This window comes from Emydura macquarii, unplaced genomic scaffold (assembly GCF_026122565.2).
Source record: "Emydura macquarii macquarii isolate MOO-44397 ecotype Brisbane River unplaced genomic scaffold, CSIRO-AGI_Emac_v2 contig_1876, whole genome shotgun sequence".
Classification (NCBI taxonomy): Eukaryota; Metazoa; Chordata; order Testudines; family Chelidae; genus Emydura; species Emydura macquarii.
In genome coordinates this window covers 31,925,240-31,951,608 of record NW_027132013.1, presented here as the reverse complement: position 1 = coordinate 31,951,608, position 26,369 = coordinate 31,925,240, and the positions used below count along the sequence as shown (strand labels likewise).

Here is a 26,369-nt window from a genome sequence, read left to right as displayed (position 1 = left end):
TCTCTGAAGTAATCTTCTATCTGTCTGTGAGGTATCCCATGAGGTGCTATCATTAGTGCTAATATGAACCATCACCAGCAGATCTTCCCCATCGACTTCAGAAGTTTATGCAATCTTAAAGTAATGTCTTATGTCTTGGCTCCAGGAACACAACACCATCCTGTTGTTTGGTTATCCCGTGCAGAATGTTTGCCCTACCACCTCCCTTACCAAGAACAATATGATCCCACCTATTACAGCAAAATTCTGGACTTCAGCCCTGGGAATACAGAGAGTTGGAGTTATTTCAAAGAATTTCTAGTTTTCTCCCAGTTTCAGTCTCTTCCACCCTGGATAGCATCCCAATGCCCAGAAAAGTGGGACAGAGTTCTGCTTAGAGAAATCATTTGCAAGACATCCGTGCAGCTGCCCCATCCCGCAGCAAAGAAAATTTTTCATTGATTGTTGCAGATGGGATTCAGTATTCCACTTTTACTTCTTGTCCTTAGCTTTATTTAAAGGCATTATAAAACTGTATTGCCTGCAAACCACTATTGTTACAATTAAAAAGTTCTGACTGAACACAGCTACCGAAAAAAACATCTGAGTAAACTGTTAAGAATACTAAGTTTGACCACAAACAAAATTAAAACGGGATTTATAATGACAGCACTGAAAGATCCTTAATTATGATATTTCTGGGTCATGTTTCATAAGACTTCTTAATTTATTTATGTATTTGAGAAACATAAACATCACCATAACAATCAAATATTGATATATAATCTGTGATACATATTTATAGCTTTGCATTTAATTGGCTATACTTGGGTGAAATTCTGCATACCATTGGTTTGGCTTTGAATTTGGGAATGGATTAACCAGTAAAACCATTTCTAATAAGGCATGATGCTGATTCTAATATAGTTTAATAATTGTAACAGTTGAGAAAAGAGACTTTTCAAATTTAATCTTACTATAACTTCAGTAGCTGTGATGGCTACTTATAAATGAACAGCTGCATCTTCACTGCCACAGGCTTAAATTAAGGTCCCAGAGTCCCATAGGTTTTGCATTCCATAGCATGTTAGCAAGAAACTTACAAATATAGAAAGTCTCATGTTCTAAGACTGCAGACAATCCATGTAATATTTATGATTAGTAAGGTGAATAAAATGCAGTCTTACAACAAATATTGCAGAACGAACCAGTTTAGAAATTAAAAGTATAAGGTGAAAAAAATAAATCTGTATTATCAAGGTATGTGACCACTGTAAATTCATTTTTCATTATAATAGCATTTAAAAATTGTTATTGCATCTTCTTACTTCATTTTGTATTTATGTTTTTAGTCACCGCTTCGTATTCTAGTGGTTTTATTTAAGTTGATGCTTTTTTTTTTCTTTTATTGCTCAGTTTGAGAATTGTCCCAGGAATGCCAGAAAAGCTTCTTTCATCTGTATAGATATAAACCTCTAAATCATTATTTTTTATTATTTACTTCTATTGTGATAACACCCAGAGTCCCATTTTGGTAGTGGCTTACAAGGTAGAGCTTCCAAACTAAAACAGGCAAAGAAATGACAAAGGGAGAGGAAGCAGGATACCCCATACTAGCAAAGTGATTGTACAAGTAATAGGCATACGGTTGACACCATTCCAATTCTTCCTAGGAGAAGAAAAAATGAAAGGTAGTGGGAGGGATGTAATCAGAACGGCTACGATTTTACATACAAGTAAATATCCATCAGCTATATGTGACAGCATCCCAATCTGTCTGTCATTGCTGTACCAGTACCCGTACCTACCTTAAGCAGGGATTTGTAAGAGGGGACAGAGTGACTGTGAAGATATTTTGTTGTAATTTTCATAAATATGTTTTTGAAGGCATCATTTAGGATTTAGGAGAATGCTTTATAGTATTCACAATATAAAAGTTAAGTTCAAAATGTAGCGATCCTAGTAGATTAAGATAGCAAATCCATTGCAGATATATTTTTTTTTTAAATATAAGTACGGTCTGCTGCAAAATCCGTTGAATCTAGAGGTTATATTTTCTTTTTCATATCCTCTCCTGTTTCTTGAATCTGATCTTGATTTCCTCAGCCTCAGAGGCAAATGGAGATTCCCTTCCCATTCTGAAGAAATAAAGTATTTGGATTTGGGATCTGTGAGCTAAAGAGCTTAAATTGCTAATTGTGGGAGGATAGATTCTGTTTCCTGCGTGGAGAGAGAAGTCTGATTGGTAGCAAAAAGGATGTTTTTGTTTCTTTTTTATGAGTTTTCCTAATTTTTTTCTTACATTCTGTCTTTCTTTTAGAATATATTGGTCTTTCTTCTGATATGGCATAGATTTTTTTTAGTTCTTTCCAGTTGTTCAGAACTAAGAGACTTTTAGGAATAAGGAAGGATTTGGGTCTTATTCCAGGTTGCTATGTGGGTTCTGTTTTGAGAAAGGGAGTCTCTATATTAGTAGCTTTGGAGAAAAGCAGATGTTCTTTACAACCTTTCATGGATGTTCATACCGGGGCAATCACTTGTGCCAGCTATGACCTTCTGTTGCCTGCATCAGCTGTGGCTATAGAGGACTTAGATTTGTTTCCTGGAGTTTGGGTTCACTGGTCCCTGTTGTTATTAATATTTTAACACAAGATAAGAGGAGGCTTGTTATCAGATGTAGTTTTGGAGTGCATAACTTATTATCCCGCTGGTCTCATCTAGGTTCTCATCTAAGTAACATGAGGCATTAGCAGATGGGTCCTGTTCTCTTTGGTTCATGTTGTTCTGTTACCAACCAGGATTCTGCTCCCATTGACTTCAAAGGGATTAGGAAAGGGCTTTTTGTTTGTATAAAGGAGTCTTGTCTGATTGATGCAGCTGGTCCTTTACACAGCTCTTGCCGGATGGTTATTTATTTCAGCTTGAGCCAGCTGTGAATCAAAATGCTCAAGGAAACAGCATATCTGTGTTGTCTACATATACTTTAGACTTAGGAGGTTCTGCAATCCAAAATTTGCTATAATTCTCCTTGTGTGCAAGTTCTAGAACAATCTTGCCCTCAACAACCTATTTTTCTTGGACAAGGTTACGGGAAGGTGGTGACAATGCAACTCTGACATCATGTGAAGTTGACAGATTTCCTTGATTTCTGCCATTGTGGTTTTTGGCCTGCATGTGATATGAAGACTGTTTTATTTAGGCTTGTAAGGATTAGATTTTATTGGTAAATGTCAGTAAATATTGACTTCACCATACACACGCAAACTAACGAGAAAATATTTCCATTGATAATGATAAAAAAAATGTACAGATTGGCAAAGTACGAAAAATGCTGCTTGAGAACTTATTAGAGTTTGATATAAGGATGTTTATTTTGTATATTTTCACATGATATTGACAATTAATGTTTTAACAGTTATGAGGCTTTCACTTTTTTGAATCTCAGCTTCTATTGTCATTAACTAATGGTCTTCCCCCTATTGTCTGACCTCCCCATAATTTCCTGCAAGTGTAAAAATTTAAATGGATAAAAATAGAAAAAATGCTTAAAACCCATCATTCTGCACACTCATGAAAATTTAAATAGACAAAAATTAAAAAGCATAACAATAAACATCAATATTATCCATCGACATTACAAAAAAAATTGAATTCTGCCAAGCCTAGTTTTATTTGATTTCCTAGTTATGAAAAAATGTCCATGCTAATTCTTTTGAATCAATCAGAAGCCTCCAAGACTGTTGACTGCCAGACATAGATTCAATTATTTCATTTTTACCTTTTATAAAAATGCCAAAGTGTGTCTCACCGTTCTATTCTGCTCTGGCTTCAATATATCATTTCTAATAAGCACGTAAGATTGCTAGAAGAAAATGTGAGATTGCTTGTGTTCCAGTGTGTGACTACTATGCAGATATGCAAAACTCAGTGTATGGAGGCATACACTCATTATAACATGGAGTCAGACACTAAGAACCTGCATGTAAATGCAGGGTTTCTTCTGTTGAATCAGTCTGATGTCACGTGCCTGAATCCTACAGGAAGGTGCAGAGTAATAGTTGCTGAGTCATAGTGGCAAGTACATTTTGTTAAGTCCAACTAAGGGCTGGTTCACACTTACCACACGATTTGGCGGCAGTCAACGGGAGTTACGCAAACTACGCAGAGTAGTTTGCGTAACTGACGTCGACTGCTCTGCTTCCCTTCTGCGTGCTGTTCACACTGCGCTGAGCCGACGGAAACAGCGTTCCCATCGACGCAGCGCTATGCTACTTGAGGGGGTGGACTTACTCAGTCGACTTCCTGATCGATTGAGCGGGTCTCACTGACCGCTCAATCGATCCAGAAAGATCAATCTGGCGGCGGCGATTTTGCTGCCGTCAGTATAAACGTAGCCTTAGAGGGGTTGGACTGTATGGATGGGACAAAGGGGGTCCTGCATGGAAAAGCCCCAGAAACAGTTTAAGTTTGGGTAGAAGCTTAGGCTGAGGTACATGCTGTATTGTTGATATCTGAGTCATGAATAAAGCTAACACCCCCCCTTCCCCTGGAAGGGGATACGTTTGGTCTGCAGATTCCGTCAGCAAGGGTAGAACTCCATCTGTATATACTCTTCATCAAACCCAGATGATGCATATCTCTTTTTTCCCCCATAACGGATGAGGGTTGGCTAAAACTCAAAGCAGATAAACAGAAACTTCTGGAGAGTATGTCTGATCTGTTGAGAATACTCACTTTCCCTTTATGAAAGAGATTCACAATTCTTCTGGATCCCCACTTGCTCTTTGATTCCCAAGGAGCTTTGGTTTCTGGAAATGCCTTTTAAGGTTTCATTTTGTATGAAGATTGCAGTGTGGACCTGGCAATAGTTATACGTGCCTTTGTGGCATCCAGATTAGATTACAGTATTGCATTCAACACAGGCTACCACTGAAGACCACTTGGAAGATGCAGCTAATTCAGTCTGTAATAGCCTGCTTGCTTAGCATTTTTTAGGCATAGGTATAGGGTATTACACCAGTGCTTCAAAGACTACACCCGCTCCCTGATCACTTCCAGATACAATTAAAGATTTTTATATTTTCTCCTAGTGTTCTGCCATGAGTGAGATCAGCTGATGATGTCTTTCTCACAGTGTCTAGTTTTTAACATCTAGGGGAATGACATTTTCAGTGGAGGAAATTTAACTCTTGAATTTACTTCATCCATTGGTGAAGATTTATTACATTTCATGTCATGGTGTAAACACATCTGGTTACTCAGGCTTTTTCTTGGGGGAAGATGATAGGTTATACAATCGTCTGTTTGGTAGTTGAATCTGTTTAGATTTCATCAATTAATTTTTATCTATTTTATAATATATTTTCATACTCCCAGAGACCTGTGAGAGGCATACTTTCAAAATCAAATCTCTTCACCGAAAAAGTATCATCAAATTCTGTATTCAAGCAAACAATCCCATGCTTAACAGTTTGAAGAAAAAAATATAAAGTATTTACTCTCGTGGTCATCACTTGGGAATGTGTCAGGTGAGAAGTGACCAAAATAAATTACTTCTAGCAGATGGTGACAAAACTGATGTGGTTCCACTGTGAAGGAAATGAATCTTGGAATCTCTTGTAGGAAATGCACACTGTCTGCATGACACAGAACTTAATTTTGTGGAGTCATCTATACAGTACTGTACAGCAGGGATATGGAGGTGGGAGGTGAGATTCTGCAATTATGCAGATTCATCACATGTTCAAACTTACATAAAGGGGCTCAAGAGACTAGAGTAGTAGCCATGGAATAGTTCTTCTGCTTTAAAGTGCTCTGGGGGAAGGATTCCTTCCTCTCTGCATCCTTTGAGGACTTTTTCAGCACACAGCCTGCCTTCTTGTGCTGTGCTGTATTTTGGGGCAAAATTTATATATTTTACACCTCTATTGTATCAGGTTGTTTGCAAATTCAGGAAGACATCATCACTACATTGGTTTAATTTGAGCTCATATTCAGAAGATAAGTTCAATTCTGCAGAAAGGGATGGATGATTACCCCACTTGCCAAGGAAAGTTTCCTAATTGGCATTGGTAATTGTGCGAATGGATTTCTTTAGTCCTGTTTTAATGTGCCAACTATTATTATTATTTATTATTTATTTATTCTTATAATTGCCTAATAACCTGACATCCGGTACCTGAGACAATACCTTACTGCCCCTCAAAAGATATAGAATTTTCCCTGACAGACCAGAACTGTTCCTTTGGACCTTTTGATCTCTATTAGGTATATAGTACATAATTCTTTAAAGAGTTACTAAAGTGTATATGTGAATATTAGGAGTCTATTATATATATGTATAATCTCCAGTTTCTCATTTAACCCTTTAGAAATCAGAGTTCAGAAAGAATCAAAATGGTCTGTGTCCCCTAAAGTTGGTGAAACTGGCATATCAGTGAGCTTCACTCAAAATATGAGAGTAATGATTACTGGTTACAGTAGTTCCATTCTAGGCTGTTATTCTGCAATCAAATTTGTGACAGTCATGTATTCATGCAGAGCCCCATTGACTTTACTGGAATTATAGTCAGTGGAGCAGTATGGGATAGACACCCAGATTTCCCAGCATGCAATAATATAAACATAGAAGTACAACATGGTACATGTGGACAGGCCATTTTGTTTGAAACATGGTTTTGCCAGGAAGAATGTTGATGTGTGGATATGCTATAATGATATCAGATGACCCTTTTCCCACTTAATGTGATTGTCTTTCTACAGAAGGGGTTTAGAACCTAAAGGAAAAGACTGAAGCTTATATCTGTAGTTTTGAGGATATGTATGATTTTTTCGCAGCAGAACATGCAACCCATAGATAATCAGTGGGTACTTTAAAAAGTGGAGTCTGCATTTGCCAAGGCCGCTATATCTTCCTTGATTATGGGAAAAATAATGTTGTGCGGGAAACTGGAGACCTTGGGAAATAGCTATAATACAAGAATTTGAGTCCTTGGAATGAAAAAGTATGTAGCTATTATAATATGTAAATAGTCAAAGAGCAGCTGTCACCTGATGGAAAAACTTGGGGAAAAATTTCTTTTAGAAGGAGTTCTGCCTATATAACTTTTTCTGTACCTTCTCTACTTTTTTACTGTGGAAATTCACATGAAAAAAATATTGAAGAATGTATGTTCATCTGACAATGTTTTATGGCGGGAAGTATGATCCTGCCACTGGCATTCCAGTTCACTACCTATAATAATGGAGCATCTTACAAGCTGCCTTTACACTGCCAAGTCTACTTCTAAGTCTAGCAATGCGCTGGTATTACTATTATAGTGTATTATTATTAATGAATAATTATTTAACTTCTGTATTGCGGTAGAACACATCCAGGTGGGGCCCCGTTGTGCTAGACACTGTACAAACATTGATAAAATGACAGTTGCTTCTCCAAAGAGTTTACAGCTGAAAGACAAGAAATATCAGGTTAATGAAACCACACATGGGTCGAGGTAGGTTGCTGGGAAGACTAGGTAACAAAAATAATTAGCTAAGAATTGCACTGTCCTATCAAGAGCAGTGATCACAACTAGCCATCTGCCTAACAGTTTCCTCTGATACACATGTTTCAGTAATGGCAAGGTTCAGAGTAGTAATTAGATGTGCAGCACCTTCAAGAACAAACCAGCAGACTCCACACAAGAATGGGATAAGTGTGAGTTTATCAGGAAAGACAGTAGTTTGTGATGGCATATAAGGAACTTGGAGAGAGCAAGACATGAGAAAAAAGAATTTTTTTTAAAATGGACCATGATTTTCTCTGTGTGCGTACAGCACTAGCATAATAGGACCTCAATCTTACTTTTGAGACCTTGGATAATACCCAATACAATAATACTGGGCTCCCATTTAAATTTCAGTACTGATACTTAGAACTTCTGTACTTAGAATTATTACTACACTGCCACTTCTGTTGCTTCACCCCCACTTTAAATTACCATTCTCTGTTTCATCATTAATCATCTGCACTGTAGATAATTTTGATATCACACAGCATTATGATTTAAGCAGAAGAATAATAAACAGGAGAAAGTGAATTATTAAGAAACCATATTTTGATGCTCACTGACAATATATAATTGCAAATAAAAGAATAATAGAAATGTAGACCTCAAGCGGTCATCTCGTCCAGCCCATTGTGCTGAGGCAGAACCAAGTATATCTATTTGTTGGTGTTTGTCTAACTTGTTCTTAAAAACTGCAATGGCAGGGATTCCATGACCTCCCTTGGAAGCCTATTCCAGTGCTTAACTCATTTTTACAATTAGAAAGTTTTTCCTACTATCTAACCTAAAGCTCTCTTGCTGCAGATTAAACCCATTATTTCTTGTCCAAACATTAGTGAACATGGAGAACAATTGATCTCTGCCCTCTTTATAACATCCCTTAACATATTTGAAGACTATCAAGTTCCCCCCTCAATCTTCTTTACTCAGGACTAAACATGCCCAGGTTTGGTTCTTTTTAACCTTTCTCATAGGTCAGGTTTTGTAAACCTTTTACCATTTTTGTTGCTCTGTTCTGGACACTCTCCTATTTTTTCACATAATTTTTAAAATGTGTTGCCCAGAACTGGACACAGTTCTCAAGCTGAGTGCTGTGTGCTGAGTACAGTGAGACAGTTACCGTCCATGTCTTACATATGACATTTATGTTAAAACACCCCAGAATATTAGCCTTTTTTGCAACTGCATCACATTGCTGACTCATATTCAATTTGGGATCCACTAAAACCCCCAGATCCTTTTTCAGTAAATTAATACTGCTACCTAGTCAGTTATTCACCATTTTGTAGTAGTGCATACACTTCCTAAGTGTAGTGAATTTCATCTTGTTGATGTCAGACGAATTCTCTAATTTGTTCAATTTGAATTCATATCCTGTCCTCCAAAGCAGAGGTGATGCTAGCCCATTGGGGGCCCTAAACAGGAATATCCCCCGCCCCCTCACATACACACACAACATATAATAAAATGTGAATATGAGGCCCCTTGGAGGTGCTGAGGGCCCTGAGCAATTGCTTAGTCTGCTTATACCTAGCGCCAGCTCTACTCCAAAGTGCTAAGCATTCTTCCCAACTTGGTATCCTCTGCAGGTTTTATAAGCATATTTCTACCCTCATTATCCCAGCCATTAATGAAAATATTGAATAGTACAGACCCAGGACAAACTCCTACAGGACCCTACTAAATACATCCTCACAGGCTGATAACAAATCATTAATAACTACTTTTTGAAAATGGTCTTTCAACCTTCTAGTAATTTCATGTAGGCCACACTTTCTGACTTTGCTTATGAGAATGTCATGAGTGAGTCAAAAGCTTTACTAAAATCAAGATATATCATGACAACAGCACCCCCCCCTCCCCACCTCCTAGGCCTATTAAAGAAGTAATTAGACTGGTTTGGCATGATTTGTTCTTTACAAATCCATGTTTGCTATTACCTATCACCTTATTATCCTGTAGATGCTTACAAACTGATTGTTTAATCATTTGTTTCAGGTATCACAGTTAGGCTGACTGGTCTATACCTCTTTGGTTCCTCTTTCTTCCTTTTTGAGAGATAGGTACTATGTTTGCCCTTCTCCAGTCTTCTGAGACCTCACACATCCTCCATTAATTCTCACATATAATCAACAAGGGTTCTAAGGTTGCTTCAGGTTGTTCCTTGAATACTCTAGGATGAATTTCATCATGTGCTGCGAGCCTGAATACATCTAACTTATCTAAATATTTTTAATCTGTTCTTTCCTTATTTTGTCTTGCCTCCCTTCCTCCCTCTTAATATTAAATGTGTTAAGTATTCTGGATTACCTTTTAGTAAAGATTGAAGCAAAACTGATATTAAACACCTCAACTTTATTTATGTCATCTGTTATTAGCTCTCCTTCCCCACTAAGCAGAGGACCTATACTTTCCTTCATCTTCGTCTTGCTCCTAATGTATTTATAGCTCCTCTTCTTATTGCCTTTTATGTCCTTGCTAATTGTGCTCATTTTGTGCTTTCGCCTTTTAGATTTTGTTCCTACATGCCTGTGCTATTCTTTTGTACTCCTCTTTAGCAATTTCTTCACATTTCCATCTTTTTGTAGAATTTTTTTTTCAGCTCACTATGTCTCCATAAGGAACTCTTTACTAGCATCTTATTATTACTCCTGTCTTTTCTTCTAATTGAGATAGTTTGCTGCTTCGCCTTTAATATTGTCTCTGTAAGAAATTGCCTGCTCTCTTGAACTCTTTTTTCCCTTGCATTTTCTTTCCTTGGGAGTTTGCCTACTAATTCTCCGAGTTTATTAAAGTATGCTTTTTTAAGTCAATTGTTGTCCTCCTCCTTCACGCCTTCATTTTCTTAGAACATGAAATCTGTCATTTTATGATAACTTTCACCCAAATTGCCTTCAACTTTCAGATTTGTAATCAATTCCCTCCTGTTAGTCAGAATCAAGTCTAATATGGTGTTCCCTGATTATTCCTCCACCTTCTGAAACAAAAAGTTGTCCCTAATGTATTTGAAGAACTTATTGGATATTCTGTGTTTTGCCCTATTTCTTTTCCAATGGATGTCTGGGTAATTAAAATCACCTATTACTACCAGGTTTTGTGTTTTGAATATTTCAGTTATTTGTTATAGAAATGCCTCATCCACCTCCTCCTCCTGATTTGGTGGTCTGTAGTAGACACCTCCCATGACATCACCCTGTTTTTTTGCCCTGGTATCTTCATCCAGAGACTCACATCTAGTCTGCCTCTCACATTCTTGTGGTCCTCAGAACACATGTATATGTTCTTGATGTATAATGCAACTCCTTCTCCCTTTTTTCCCCACTTCCTGTCCTTCCCAAATAAGCTATACTCCTCTATACCAATTTTCCAGTCATAAAATTTATCCCACCAAGTCTCTGTTTATTTATCAGTATATAATAATTTAGCTTATGTACTACAGAGGGATGTATTTTGTTCAGGAAGGACTGGCAGAGAAAAAGGTATTGCTTCATACATCAAAAATATATACAAATACAACATTGTAAAGATTTTAATGATGATTACAGTAGGAACATTTAAAATTCCTCTTGAATTAGAATTATAGACTCATAGACTTTAAGGTCAGAAGGGACCAATATGATCATCTAGTCTGACCTCCTGCACAATGCAGGCCACAGAACCTCTTCCACCCACTCCTTTAATAAACTTCTAAGCTATGACTGAGTTATAAAAGTCCTCAAAACATGGTTTAAAGACTTTAAGATACAGAGAATCCAACAGCAAGTGAGCCATGCCCCATGCTACAGAGAAAGGCGAAAAAACCCCAGAGCCTTTACCAATCTGCCCTGGGAGAAAATTCCTTCCCAACCCCAAATATGGCCATCAGTTAAACCCTGAGCATGTCGGCAAGACTCACCAGCAAGACACCCAAGAAAGAATTCCCTGTAGTAACTAAGAACCCCCCCCATCAAACATCCCAACACAGGCCATTGGCCTATCTACCACCAGTAGTCAAAGATCAGTCAATTACCAAACAGTGCTGTCCCATCATGCATTCCCCTCCATACATTTATCAAGCTTAGTTTAGAAGCCAGTTAGGTTTTTTGCCCCCCACTGCTCCCCTTGAAAAGCTATTCCAGAACTTCACTCCTTGTATGGTTTCAAGTCTAAACTTCCTGATGGCCACTTTATATCCATTAGCTCTTGTGTCCACATTGGTGCTAAACTTAAACAATTCCTCTCCCTCCCTGGTATTTATCCCTCTGATGTATTTATAGAGAGCAATCATATCTCCCTTCAACCTTCTTTTGGTTAGGCTAAACAAGCCAAGCTCTTTGAGTTTCCTCTCATAAGGCAGGTTTTCCATTCCACAGATCATCCTATTAGCCCTTCTCTACACCTGTTCCAATTTGAATTCATCTTTCTTAAACATGGGTGACCTGAACAGCACAGAATATTCCAAATGAGATCTCACCAGCGCCTTGTATAACAAAACTAACACCTCCCTATCTCTACTGGAAATACCTCGTCCGATGCATCCTAGGATTGCATTAGCTTTTTTCATGGCCACATCACATTGGCGGCTCACAGTCATCCTATGGTCAACCAATACATCCAGGTCCTTCTCCTCCTCTGTCACTTCCAACTGATGTGTCCCCAATTTATAACAAAAGTTCTCATTATTAGTCCCTAAATGCATGACCTTGCACTTTCCACTACTCAATTTCATCCTATTTCTATTACTCCAGTTTACAAGGTCATCCAGATCTTCTTGTATGATATCCCGATCCTTCTCTGTATTGGCAATACCTTCCAACTTTGTATCATCCTCAAATTTTATAAGCACATTCCCACTTTTTGTGCCAAAGTCAGTAATAAAAAATGTTAAATAAGATTGTTCCCAAGACCGATCCCTGAGAAACTCCACTAGTAACCTCCCTCCAGTCTGACAGTTCACCTTTCATTATGACCTGTTGTAGTCTCCTCTTTAACCAGTTCCTTATCCATCTTTCAATTTTCATATTAATCCCCATTTTTTCCAGTGTAACTAATAATTCCCCATGTGGAACTGTATCAAATGCCTTACTGAAATCTAGGTAAATTAGATCCACTGCATTCCCTTTGTCTAAAAAAATATGTCATCTTCTCAGAAAAGGAGATCAGGTTGGTCTGGCACGATCTACCTTTTGTAAAGCCATGTTGTATTTTATCCCAATTACTGTTAACCTGGATGTCCTTGACTACTTTCTCTTTAAATTTTTTTTCCAAGACCTTTCATACTACTGAAGTCTAACAGGTCTGTAGTTAACTAGATCACTTTTTTCACTTCCTTAAAAATAGGATCTGTGTTAGCAATTCTCCAGTCGTATGGCACAACCACTAAGTTTACAGATTCATTAAAAATCCTTGCTAATGGTCTTGCAATTTCATGTGCTAGTTCCTTTAATATTCGTGGATGGAGATTATCCATGCCCTCCCGATTTAGTCCCATTAAATTGTTGTAATTTGGCTTCTACCTCAGATGTAGTAATTTCTACCTCCATATCCTCATTCCTATTAGCCACCTTACCACTATCACCAAGTTCATCATTAGCTTAATTAAAATGGAGGCAAAATATTTATTTAGATATTTGACCATGCCTAGATTATCCTTAACCTCTGCTCCATCATCAGTGCTTAGTGGTCCCACTTCTTCTTTCTTTGTTTTCTTCCCATTTATATGGCTATAGAACCTTTTACTATTGGTTTTAATTCCCTTTGCAAGGTCCAACTCTACTTGGCTTTTGGAATTTCTCACTTTATCTCTACATGTTCTGACCTACAAGAGGTAGCTTTCCTTGCTGATCCCTCCCATCTTCCACTCCTTGTAGGCTTTCTGCTTTCTCTTAATCACCTCTTAATCACCTTTACTCATCCAGCTTGGTCTACAACTGCTGCCTATGATTTTTTTCCCGTTCTTTGGGATGCAGGCTTCAGATAGTTCCTGCAACTTTGACGTGAAATAATTCCTCCACCTTTAAATCCATGAGTTCTCCAGTCCAGTCCACTTCCCCAACTAATTCCCTTAATTTTTTTAAGTTAGCCATTTTGAAGTCAAAGACCCTAGTCACAGATCTTTCTTTGTTTATCCTTCCATTTAGTTTGAACTGAATTAGCTCATGGTCACTTGTACCAAAGTTGTCTGCTACAACCAGTTCTTCTATGAGGTCCTCACTACTCACCAATACCAAATCTAAAATGGCATCCCCTCTTGTTGATTCAGTACCTATCTGGTAGAGGAATCTGTCAGGTATCACATCCAGGAAAATTTGGGCCCTATTATTACTACTAGCTCTTGTCCTCCAGCCTATATCTGGGAAGTTAAAATCTCCCATAATCACACAGTTTCCAGTAGTATTTACTTCATTAAAAGCATTAAAGAAGTCTCTATCCATATCCAAATCAGATCCCAGTGGTCTGTAGCACACCCCAAGCACTATCCCAGGAGAAGCTCTAGTAGTTTTGTTCCCCAGTGTGATTTTTATCCAGACAGACTCTGTCTTATCAATTCCATCACTTCTAATTTCTTTACTGATTACGGATCTAACATTGCAATAGAGCTCATTTAACTGAAATCTGCACTTTGTTGCCTCTGAACAGACTGACTCAATAATGCCTTTAGTAAGCTAGTTGATTTCATGTTCAGTTGGCCTAATCCAGATAGTTTCCAAAGCTTTGCACGGGCTTTCATACCTTGGAACCTGAGAAACATTTTTGTAGCGAATAACTCCTTTGGAGAATTGAGCTATCATCACTCTAAATTGCAAGATGTGTCAGTTCCTACAATTTTTAAAGTATTTTTTCTACTGTTTAAATGGGTGGGTTTTTCCTTTAGTAATTGTATGAGTAGGAGGAACGATTAACAAATGTTCATATTACTGTAGCGTAGTATAGAAGCTATAATTGCATGGTGAACTCTTACTTTCCATTAAAATTTTCTTAAGTGCTTTTGTTAATCTGAAAGTTCTTTCTAGATATCTTGGAAAATATATATTATTTTTCCTTTCTATGCGGTCTTCCATTTCAAGAGCAGGGTCAATTATTTATTTTCTCCAGCAGATCTGCAGTATTCTACAGGAAAATATGTGCTCTGAAAACAAGATAGATTTGTGTTTTTTGCATAAAGCCTGTCTTCACAAATTTCTATTTCTTGGAAGGATGGGGGAGAAATTGTAGCAATCTCTTTCCAAAGGCTTTCAAACTTTTAACCAAGCGTAGATACTTGTGTTTTAGTAGTATTTATGTATGTATTTGTTTTTTTACTACTCTACAATTAAAAACAAAAAACAAAAAACAAAAACCTGTGTCCCTTTAACAATGTCTTAAAAATATACTGACAAATAAACAGATCCTTAGATCAAATACCTAACAACAACATAGATATAATAACATTTAAATCACACTCCCATCTAAGGTTTCCTACCAAAGACCAACACACATTGTTATCAATCACCCACCCTCACATGGATGAGAGAGAAAAAATGAGATTTGCAGTACCCCCTTAGAGTTAACAAACTTGAGTTACTGTGAATCAAGGCAGGAAGCAAATTCCAAAGATGTGGGCCCTAACAAAGAGCATCATTCCAGAAGTCTCCTTTCTCTTAAATGTTTATAGACAACATTTAAAGAGATAAATAGGGTTAAAATATACCATTTTCCTGTATTTTCTTTAGGTGTTTCAAAGTTTTTCTTTCCCATACATTGTTTTTTTTTTAATTGCATTAATTGGAGATGTATGTTTCATCAACAGTAGCAAGTCTATTCATTCTTCAGATTATAAACATGAGAAATGTTCTACCTAACTCAGTTTAGGTACTTGAATCTCTCAGGTGAGTGCCCTAGCACTGGGCTATTGGCGGGGTGTCTCAGATTTTGACCAGAAATTTCATCCTAGATGTGAGAAATGTTTCTGATAAAAGTTTTGTCAAAACTGGTAGAGGGGTGCTATTCAGAGTTGGTATTTAAACCTGCATTTCCCATGTCCCACGTGAGTGCCCTAACCACTGAACTACAGAGTCAGTTTCTCTTTCTCTCCATCCAGATTAATATTTAATTATTTATACGAAGTGGAACATCTCCAGCAGAAGGATTGAGAAAGAGACTGACTCCACAGCCTGGTGATTAAGGGCACTCCCCTGAGACATGAGAGTCACAGACTCAAGTCATGTGGAATGGGGACTTGAACCTGAGTGTCCCACCTTCCAGATGAGTGTCTTGGCTATTCTGAAGTTTCCCTCTGATTTTGACCAGAAATACCATTTTAGACCTTAAAAACTTTCTTGATGAACCTGTATTTCTCTGATGTCAAGACATTCATAGAAAAGACCCAATCAGCTCTATTAATACACTAAATATAAATCTGTAAATTCACTCTAGTGATATGATCTTGATAAGCTACAGACTTGTCATGTAACTCCAAAAATAAAAAAAATACATATCAAGTCTTGACAGGTGCACTTTGGAGATTTAAACCCAATGAGTTTCAAGATCAGAATTGTAGTTATTGGATCATAAAGTCAGTAAGAGTAAAATAAATTGCTGCATTTGTGTAAGTATTTGCATGAAGATTTAACTGGCTGACAGATGTCAGATAGCCATCTTTTATTCCATTTAGAGAATGGCTTGTTTAATTGTGGAGACTTTGAGTACTTCACAAAGAAGTTTGCTATATAGGAGTGATTAATTAACTCACTGATTTTGAGCAAAATGTGTCAATGATTCTGAATGTTTGTGTGTCATTTAAGTTAGGCCATATTCAAAACTATCATATTATATATTAGAGGACATCCCATTCAAGGTAGTGTTTATTTAAAATATGTGCATTTTAAGAGCATTTGGGAAAGTGTCTGTAGTGCTGCAGATGCTTGCTTGTCAACAAAGTAATTAACACCTTTCAGTAAACACACCATTTACTTATTTATTTATAAAGTAAAAATGCAGTACTTTCATTGAATTCTTGTGGCATGTAAACTGTAATACAGATATAGAAAATATCAACATTAGCAGTTAGGATTTCAATAGGAGAAAGAGCTATAGTTAAAACATAAAATAAGTAATTTAGCACATTCAGGTAACAGAGTGTATTTTACTTTAGCTAACCGTATCTCTTTTCTAAGGCCCCAATTCAACAAAACACCCACATTAAGAAGAGAAAATGTGCTCTTAAAATTTAAATCAGACCAAAATTAACTTTTTTTCTGTGGTGTGGGGGGAGGGAAGACATGAGGAAGTTCCTCACCAAATCAGTTACTTATTTTATTTCATTTAAATTTGATGGTATAGATATTTTATGTGGCATCTCTATATATTTTAAATACTTTTATGGTGGTGGCTTGCCAGATCTGGACCTAAATCATTACAGTGGTGCTAAAAACATTTTCACCAAATCAAAAACTGCAGGGCTGGAAGGGATCTTGAGAAGTCATCAAGTCTAGCCCTCTTTGCTGAGGCAGGACCAAGAAACCTAAACTTGACAGGTGTTTTGTGCCTGTTTTGCACATTTGTACTATATCTCCTCTTAAAATTGGTGTGTGCCTCTAACTAATGCTCACTTCATAATTAGAAATGGGCATTACTCCATATTCAGGTTAAGTCAGTTGTTCCTCTTAGGTACCAAAGAATCCCTTTACAAAGATCATACACTCCATAATATTATTTGGTAACAGAAAAGTTTTGTTTGCTCTTGATTTTGGTCCCATAAAACACTTTTCTTCTTCCTTTGGGTAGGTCCACACTTACGGTGACGTAGAGTACAGACATGGTATGCCCACCTAGCACAGATGTAGACAGTGAGACCTGCTTACTTAGGCAAGTACAATAGAATAGAGTGCCCTACATGCTGAACCTACATAGCTCTCTACACGTCCAAGCAATGCCTCCCATATCTATGCTATTTTTAGCAATGTTGTGTCCTGCTGCCTCCCTGGTGCTGGAGTCTTACCTTGCCATAATGAAAGGCTTTGGTAGTGGGGAGGTGCTGGAGCCTTTTTCACTGCCTCCCTCTAGCCTGAGCCTTTCACTGTAAGTAGCTACACATGGCAAGTGTGGACGCAGCCTGCCTTGCACTGTGGTGTATAGCTACACATACCCTGCATGTCACTACAGGTATAGGGAAGTGTAGACAAGGTCTTCTAGGTTTTCCCATTTTATGTGTACGTGCCTTTTAATTGCTTTTCAATGAAAACACAGAAATGGTCAAAAAGAAAATATTCTTATATTTGTAAACTCAGGGAGGTGCTCCTGAGTTTGCATGCAACTCCCATTAATGTGTCAACCGGAACTCCTGTTCACGTGTAATGTATAAACTTCAAGAGGAGGATATATTCCTTCTGCCAGTTCCCTTTGCTTGTCAAAGTCATCAGAAGATGCTCGTAAGAAGACATATATGAAGATTTTGTTCAGAAGCATAGCCAACACAATCTAAATTATACAATATTCCAGTTATAGAATAATCCTAGTTTCACAACAGTGCATTTGGAGGATGGGGACATCCCTAATATGAGCATCAACCATTTCTAATATAGAAATAATATTGCAACTGGTAGCTTTTCCTCCTTTTCACTGACTGTGTAATAGCTTATCGGGGAGGCTGAAGTTTTCTGAGTATTTGTGCATGAATATCTATACTCAGCTTCTTCTATTTCTTTAAAAGATGTAGAGTATATATGTATAGATCTATAGGATGATTCCCAGGCCGGCTTTCCAGATTGGGAGACCTGTGGAGGCAATATGTTCAACTTTGGGAAAAGAGAATCTCTCCTATCAGTCTGAAGTGCCCCTCTAACTGATCTTAGAGTGGCACTGATGAGCTCCAAAGTAACTCCAGCAAAGAACTTATTTGGTAAAGAAAATAACTGCAATGTGAGGCCTTAAGGGAGTTTAGAGATATTCCTTTTGGACATGAGGTGGAAAAAAGTCCTCTAAAGATTTAAAAAAAAACAAAAACCGATGCCACCAAGAACTAGGTGTAGCAATATCTGCTTGTTCCACAATATTGAAATACATGCTTGGCAGCTGAAGATTGTTAGTGTTCCCATTTTCTTTTAAATGTATATACACGATGTACTTGCATGCTGTACTTCAATAACTATATCTACATCCACAACTTATTATCTGGCAGACACTTTTCACTTTGGCGTAGTTCAGTGATGCACTACAATTATTTGATTGCATTTAAATAAAATTACATTGCCTTAATTATCCATTCTTCAGTGATTTATATAAATGTATAGATAAAATATTTTAAGCAACAAATGCCCACATTATTAACTATCTATTGGAATTTGATGGTGTACATTTCCAGTGAATGGTTTCAAACCAGATTTCCTATTTTGTCTGCAACTTGTGCAAGCATGTTTATGGCTGAGGAAATTCAGAAGTTTTAATGCAGATTCACAATCCATAGATATTCAGATTATGAGTTAAAAGAACAATTCTATGGGGCTTCTGAGACTGTTGTAGCTATGATTTTTCAAGTAAGAAGCTAAAAATAAATCAGCCAAGAGAAGATTTCAGATTATCTTTAATTTTGTTCAAATGTTAACTTCGATTGTGTGTCTGACTTTTTTTCTTTTTTGTGTCATCAAAGAAATTGACAGGATACACTGGTAAAATGCAGGGAGATGTAGATGTATTGGGATCACCACAGACTAGTGAGGTATTATGCTTTTCTGATTTTCAAATGCCCTTTAAAATGAGTATAACAGCCCAATGAAAAATGTAGAGGATCCTATGAATGCCTGGAAATCCTTTGATAAATGTGCATTGCACTTCCCAAAGCATCTAGGCCATGATTCAGTAAGGTATTTAATCACGAGTGCTTTAAGAATGTGAACATTCTAACTGACTACAGTGAAACTACTCACATGCTTAAAATTATGCATTACTTAAGTACCTTGCTTGACGAGAGACAACATTTAAAAGTTTGAGTAAAATTTTTCAAAAGCACCTAAATCATTTAGGAGCGTAAGTCCCAGTGAAAGTTAAGCCTAAATCACTTTGGCATTCTGCAAATTTTACTCTCTGACACAAGTTCCAATGGAATTTTTTAAATGTAGCATCAAATGAGTTAAACAAGTTGAATTTCCAAAAAAATGTGCCAACCTTTTTAAAGGGTTATAACTTGGCTTTAAAATTCTCTTCAGATTGACAGCATGCATACAATTTTAAAACCCAGGAATAAAAATTCCATATTCTTTAAAGAAAAATATCAAATAAAAATACATAAAAATAAAATAAAGTAATTTCAAGTTTTTTACTTTGGTCTCTTTCTTGCTGGTGGTTTATTACAGTTCAGACCTGAATTATTTTGGTTTAAAAAACAGCTAATGTATGATAACTTTTCATATTGCTGAAGAAAAGGTGATTGCATATTCAGGTTGACTGTTTCATTCTCAGACTAGAAGAAATTATAAATTTTGCCGGCCCAATTTAGGCAAGATCAAAATGTATTACTTAATTTTTTTAAAAATATTATTTAGCAAGTATCACAGAGTTTTCTGTTGTATATTATATATTTATCTTTCATACTTCACATTCCACATAAAACATACAGAGACACTACATATTCACAAATTGAATTTGGATCTGGTGCACAAGAACAAATTAATCAAAAAAAATGATTTCCTATGAATGTTGAGTCCTTTTTTATTTCCTCAGAAATATTGAAGAGCGAGCTGCTCTTTGGAGTAACAGTTTTTCACTCCTGCAACAGCATATGTAAAATGATAGTTTTCAGATTTGTTCTCTGTATTCAAAGTCCTCTCAAACATTTTGGTGGTATTGTACACTTAATTTTTTTTTTTCATTTTTTTTTAAACTTGGAATATTGATCATGTACATCAGTGAAGAATATATTTTAGTAAGAATCTAAAGTGTGACCTCTTCATTCATTCTTCCATTTTTTTAATGGAAAAACTGTTGTCAGCCTGCATGTATGGTTCTTTGTAAATTAATATCCAAAATAAAATGGAAAGTAGTTTAATTTTAAGTTTGATAGTTGGCATAAATAATTGGCACATAAATTTGTATATCATTATATATTAATGAATATTTTTGCCTGTGTAAAAATGCGAGTATGCTGTGCTTATTGAGGAATTTTATCACTTTCTTTTAAACAGTAGTTTTAAAATTAGAGTTGTGCTTCAAAGGTGTATCTTTAGACTGTGAAATGAGTAGATCAAATATTGTATGTATAAATGACTGAGCTTTTAACAGCAATTTGCAAAAAGGGAGTGGTTGCTCCTGTTAAACAACTAGAAATGATAAATAATCTGGCAGTTTACTTTAGGCACTAATGGAACCTAAAAGCTTTTAAAATGACAAAAATCTCACCAACTTTGGTGATTCATAATAGGATCATTTTTGTTACATAGGTTGATCATATAGCTGACAGTTTTCTCCTCGTGTGACTCTCTCCTGTAAATTATTGTACTGTGTTATCTGAGTGAAAAGCCATTATAGTTGTGTGGAAGAATATGACAAAATTTCTTCTAAGGATTAAAGCAATTTCCAAGAGTAAATGTGTAATCTCCCTACTCTCCCTCCTCTTTCTTTTTTTTTTCCCTAGTAGTTTCAGTGAAAGTCCCATAATTTAATCCTCAGAGAAAATGTACTACTATTGTGAACTATCTCAAAACTGTATCATACTCTGTGAAACTTATTTTTACACAATTGTATTTCTTCACGGTACAGTGATTTACTGTGAATTGGTTTATACGTACTAAAATGAAGTAAAGCTGGTCTGTTGTATTATGTGTTACGTATTGTATTAAATTGAAGCTTTAAAAACCACACAGATTGCAGAAGGCTCTTTAGACACTCACTGCCAAGTCTAATGAAATTTCTGTTTAGCTTTGACTGCTTTCTTTCTACTGTTTTGACAGTACTCATTCCTGTAAGTGCTCTCCATATCAGGCTCCAGTAGCTTGAATGTAACCTGATCTGTGTTTTGTATAAATGTGTTGTCTGCTGACCTAGAGAAGAACACTTGCATCAGCAACATTGATCAATCCACATCACTTCTCATCATTTAGTAAACAATTAATACTGCAGTGTAAAGACTCCCCAGAGCACTTGTTTAGAGCTGGATTGCTTTACAGAGGAACCGCAGGAGCTGTGCACAGGAGGAGGAGAAAGGGAAAGCTAACTAGAAAAAAGAAAAGCATAAGAAAACTGCATATATTAAGCAAATTGTATTTGCATTTCAGTGGTCAGGCTTCCACCCTGGTAACTTTGAAATTGTACTGGTTTCTGCTTAAATGTTTTTGGAAAAATTCCATTTTTGTAGTGTGTGCATGTGTGTTTGGTTTTTTTTTAATTTTATTTTAAAGGTGTTTTATTGAAAAAACAGCACAATAATAGTGAGGCACATCTGTGTATGTAAAAATATGCAGTCCCATTGTTGCAGCCCTATAGATTGATGTTTGAAAAGTATTGCCATTTTATAATTAATCTCCTGGGCACCTTTCAAAAACACTGATTTTACATGTTTTAGTCTTTATTTTATTAAGAAAATATTTCAGTAGAGGGGATAGTGGTTGTTTGTTTAGATGTCTTTCATTGTTGTAGGCCAAAAGGATTCTGAACTGAGGTGTTGGTGGAGTTGTTTTTAAAAGTATTTGTGGTTTTAAAGTTTGCACATCAATTCTGTTACTGAGTGGGACTCTGAAAGTGTGTACTTGTAAATCTTTAAAGCTTTGCATTTCATCTTTAGAGATCATCACAAGAAATCAAATGAGAAGAATTTTCTAATAAAAGGCAAGATTGTTGCTTGCCCTTCATGCCCATGCAGGGGAATAAGGGAGTGTAAGTTGCCCCCTTACTGTCCTTTGCCGGCTTCCTATGTTACTATGCAATGTGGAGAGCAGCTTCTGTGGGATCATCATCTTGCTCTACCCCTCCCTTGCAAAACAGGTAGGGGCAGAGAATGAGCAGAATCAAGACTTGTAGGGGGAAGTAAACTGCTAATGGTATAGGACTTTTCTAACTTTTTAGTTCTGTTCTGACTTAAAAAGGGTCAGACAGGGTCATGGTATTTGAAGTCTACAAAGATGAGGATGGATAATTGTGATGCAAGGAAGAGGGAGAGCCAGGAATTGAATCTGAGGATGAATGGGTGGGTGAGTGGTAGATAAGTGCAACATAGCAGGAGATTGGAGAGAAGACATGGACAAAGTACTGTTCATGGGAGGAGAAAGAGTGAGAACGGGGTGACGAGTGGAGTTCGAAGTGACAGAAGCTACAGAGAAGCCCAATGCCTCTTTTGTAGTCTCTGGAGGATGACTCAGGGTGAATAATGGATCTAAGGGGTATTTTGCTTAAGGCAAGAAGATCTCAAATGACTTATCTTACGTACAGAATCAGCTACATGATTTCTTCAGAAAAGACCTGTTACTCTGATGTACAGAATATATATTTAAACCATCAGGTGGACACTGGACTTTCTGAGTATATCTTTCCTGGCATTCACAGCACTGTCTGGTATGATGAACAAGAGCATGGAGGGTCACTCTGGAGTCCAGATCTCGTACGTGGCAAGTTCAACATAAGCACACTAAGCCAGAAGCACTCAAAATGTGGTCTTTAGAGAGCTGGATAATTATATGGTGCTGCCTTTTATTGTTTCCAGCTGCTAAAGCACATTAGAAGACAGATGAAACTACATTAACTATTTTCCTATTATTGTTTTTCTGTGTGTAGTAAGAAACTGTTATAGTTGTCACAAGGATATTGTATGACATGAGTGGAATAGAAAATGGACTGGATAGTGAAGTATAAGACAGGAATTGGTCTTGAAAATAATCTCCATGTTAAGTTGCAGTCCACACTCTGAAAAGGTTTGAAACTGCTGAGCTAAACCAATATATGTTCTATCCAGGGTACTGATTGCAGAAATATTTTAAATTTTAGTATTGCACATGGTTATAATAATGCTTGTATTAATTATATTTTACTAGCATATTTTTAGCATAACCCAACACCAGGCCTGAATGGCAGACTCTGTGAATCCGGTTCTATTGTCTCATTCTTGCTCTTCTTTCCAATCTGAATTGAGACATTATTTCTTTAATTTTTACTTACAATACTATATGCATAGTTTTTTATTCACTTGAAAGGAAACTATAGTTATGTCTAAACCATACTCAGGCAAGGACCTAGCCAGTATTTAGCTACCGTGTTACATAGATATAAGATCAATATAAATAGAAGCTATTGAAAATAATGTTTAGATCATATTGGCCAATAATTGCAAAGTTATCATTTGGAATACATTTCCATACATACACTTACTGCAGTAAGCAAGTAAGGAGATTTTTTTAATGTTACCTTATAATAATTTGTCATCAGTGGTCAGTCATAATTTGAAACAGGTTTTTTGAGGTATTGATGAGTCCGTGGGCAAGTGCCTAAGACAAGAATTTATCTAAATTAGGGTCTTCTCTATACAGGCACTACGGAGCGGGTGTGTTTGATCCAAGGAACAGTTGAAGCGCTGAATGCAGTTCATGGCTTCATTGCTGAAAAGATTCGTGAAATGCCTCAAAATGTGGCCAAGACAGAACCAGTCAGCATTCTGCAGCCCCAGACCACTGTTAATCCAGATCGCATCAAACAAGTGAGTTTTTGGTTGGGAAAGCAGAGGCACATCAGCTGCTTAGAGTAAACTTTTTTAATAAGGAACCTTAAATATTTGACATGTAAAGGGTTAACATTAAATATGTTTTAGGAGAATGTCAGTGGTTTTATTTTACTCTTTAAGAATTTTCTGGTCTCCTTTTGCTTATAGTTCTGATCTGTATTAAGTTTTTCCTCAGCAGTATTTATACATAATATCTTATGAATTCAAATGCCATTATATGATATGTGTCCTTCATAAGCTTCTTTTCTTTATTGTTTCAGGAAACACATTTTTCTGTTTTATTTAGAAAGGATCACTCCATTTTATATTTAAAATATGGGCCTCTCTGTAAATCATCAAGATTTATCACAGTTCAGGAAAAATTGGCCCAACAAATTTCCTCACTCTTTGTTGAGAAACAAAGTATTTTGAATTATTGTTTGGATCATATTGTGTGTATTTAAAAGACCTACATTACAAAGCTGATGCTTGTAAATTTAAAGATCTTTTGTTGTGGGTATTTTCAGCTATTTTAATCTGTGCAATCTGTAGCATCCTTGCAAAAAGCTGGTATTGGCTTATCTTCAAGTATTACCATGTTTTGTGAAACTGTAAGGTAGTCACATACATACATTATTGCATCACATTTTCCAAGAACATTTGAAACTGAGAAAAATAATGCCCACTAACAAGATTCAAACACAATGACTTAAAGTAACTTTAAATTAATAATTTCTTTGGTATGTTACTTCTGGAGGAGGAGAGAAAAAATTCAATGAATTAGCATTCAGAGGGAATTTTCTTCTGTCTCTCTTGTACTGTATATTCCTCTTATATTAAGAATATGATGCAGTTGTATACAGTAGTTCATGTTAGCTATGTGTAATAATGTTATCTTTTTTATTTATTCTTTGTACACTGTATTTATATGTGTGTGTGACTATGCACCCACATATGCACATGCAGAGTTATGTTATAAAAGCTTTATCAACATGAGTTTGGGATGGCCGTATTGCTCCAAAGTGATGAAACCACTAATTATTTCTACAAGCCATTGCAAATGACTGTTGATAAATACCACAACATTATTTATTCTGTATATTTTCCATATTTTACATAAAAATATTTTGAAATGCTGTAGAGTTAACAAAAATATATATGAGGTACTGTTTTACATATAACCTCCCCTATGAAGTCAGGTGTCTTAGTTACCAGCAGTGCAACTGAAAATAATGTAATAGACCTTTTAAATAGCTTTTCTGCATATAAAATGTTACACTTTTAAATCCCTTGTCTCATGACCTAACAAGGCGAGAAGCCGTCAACATGATCATGAGATATTGGACCATAAACACGTCAGTAGTACAGAAATAAATTCTGCCTATCCTGCACCCCAGACAAGTGTACATTTTTTTTTGCCTTTTTTTTATTCCATATCTATGGGAGAAGAAGGAAACACTTCTTTGGCAAGTTGATTTGAAAAGATGGCAGCTGTTTGAAGCAGCTCAGTTGTTTGGAATGTTAAAAATAAGTCCATAGGAGATGGATTAATAGGCAGAGTTGCAGATCAGGAAGTCAAAGACTCCTGATAAATACAATGTATAATGTATCTGGATCTGCAAATTATAACATAGTTGCACAGTTTATAAATTTATAAGAGTATCGTATGTGTGTTTGTGTGTGTACATAGATATATACAAATATATCTATGTATTACAGTTATAGCCAAAGTTGAATTATGATTTCCAACTTTTCTTTTATAGCAAATGACACCTTTGCATGATAAATCCCTGGACTATAAATTTGTCTCATAAATCTACATCATTAAAATACATGTATATTATATTCACTAAGGTGTGTGAGCCTCACACTTTTGTTCACAGATAAAATTTGGAATAGAGTAATCCATCCTCTGAAATATCAATATTTTTTTATTTAAAGAATAGGTAAAACCCATGCCTAACAATTTTATAAAGCTTATGTAACATTTTACAACAGGCCACTTTGTGAACTAGAACACTGATGTCATTACAGAGTTTGGAAACAAGCAGGCTACAACTTTGTTGAACCAACTAGAATAAATCAAAACATAAATTATAAGAACTTTGTGCAGATAAACCTTATGAATTATTCTTACTATAATTTCTTATTTGTACAAACTTCTATATGACTCCCATTGCCATAATATCTGGGTGCATTTTACA

At 36.3% G+C, this 26,369-nt stretch overlaps 1 protein-coding gene across 3 annotated transcripts in view; it reads left to right on the top strand.

The window, feature by feature from the left end:
- Positions 1-26,369, top strand: part of NOVA1 (NOVA alternative splicing regulator 1) — a 222,919-nt gene that overhangs the window by 152,595 nt on the left and 43,955 nt on the right. For all 3 annotated transcript variants that reach the window (XM_067558078.1, XM_067558077.1, XM_067558079.1), the window contains exon 3: positions 23,996-24,162. In XM_067558078.1, the coding sequence (XP_067414179.1) occupies positions 23,996-24,162 (167 nt within the window). The remainder of the gene's footprint in view (positions 1-23,995; positions 24,163-26,369) is intronic.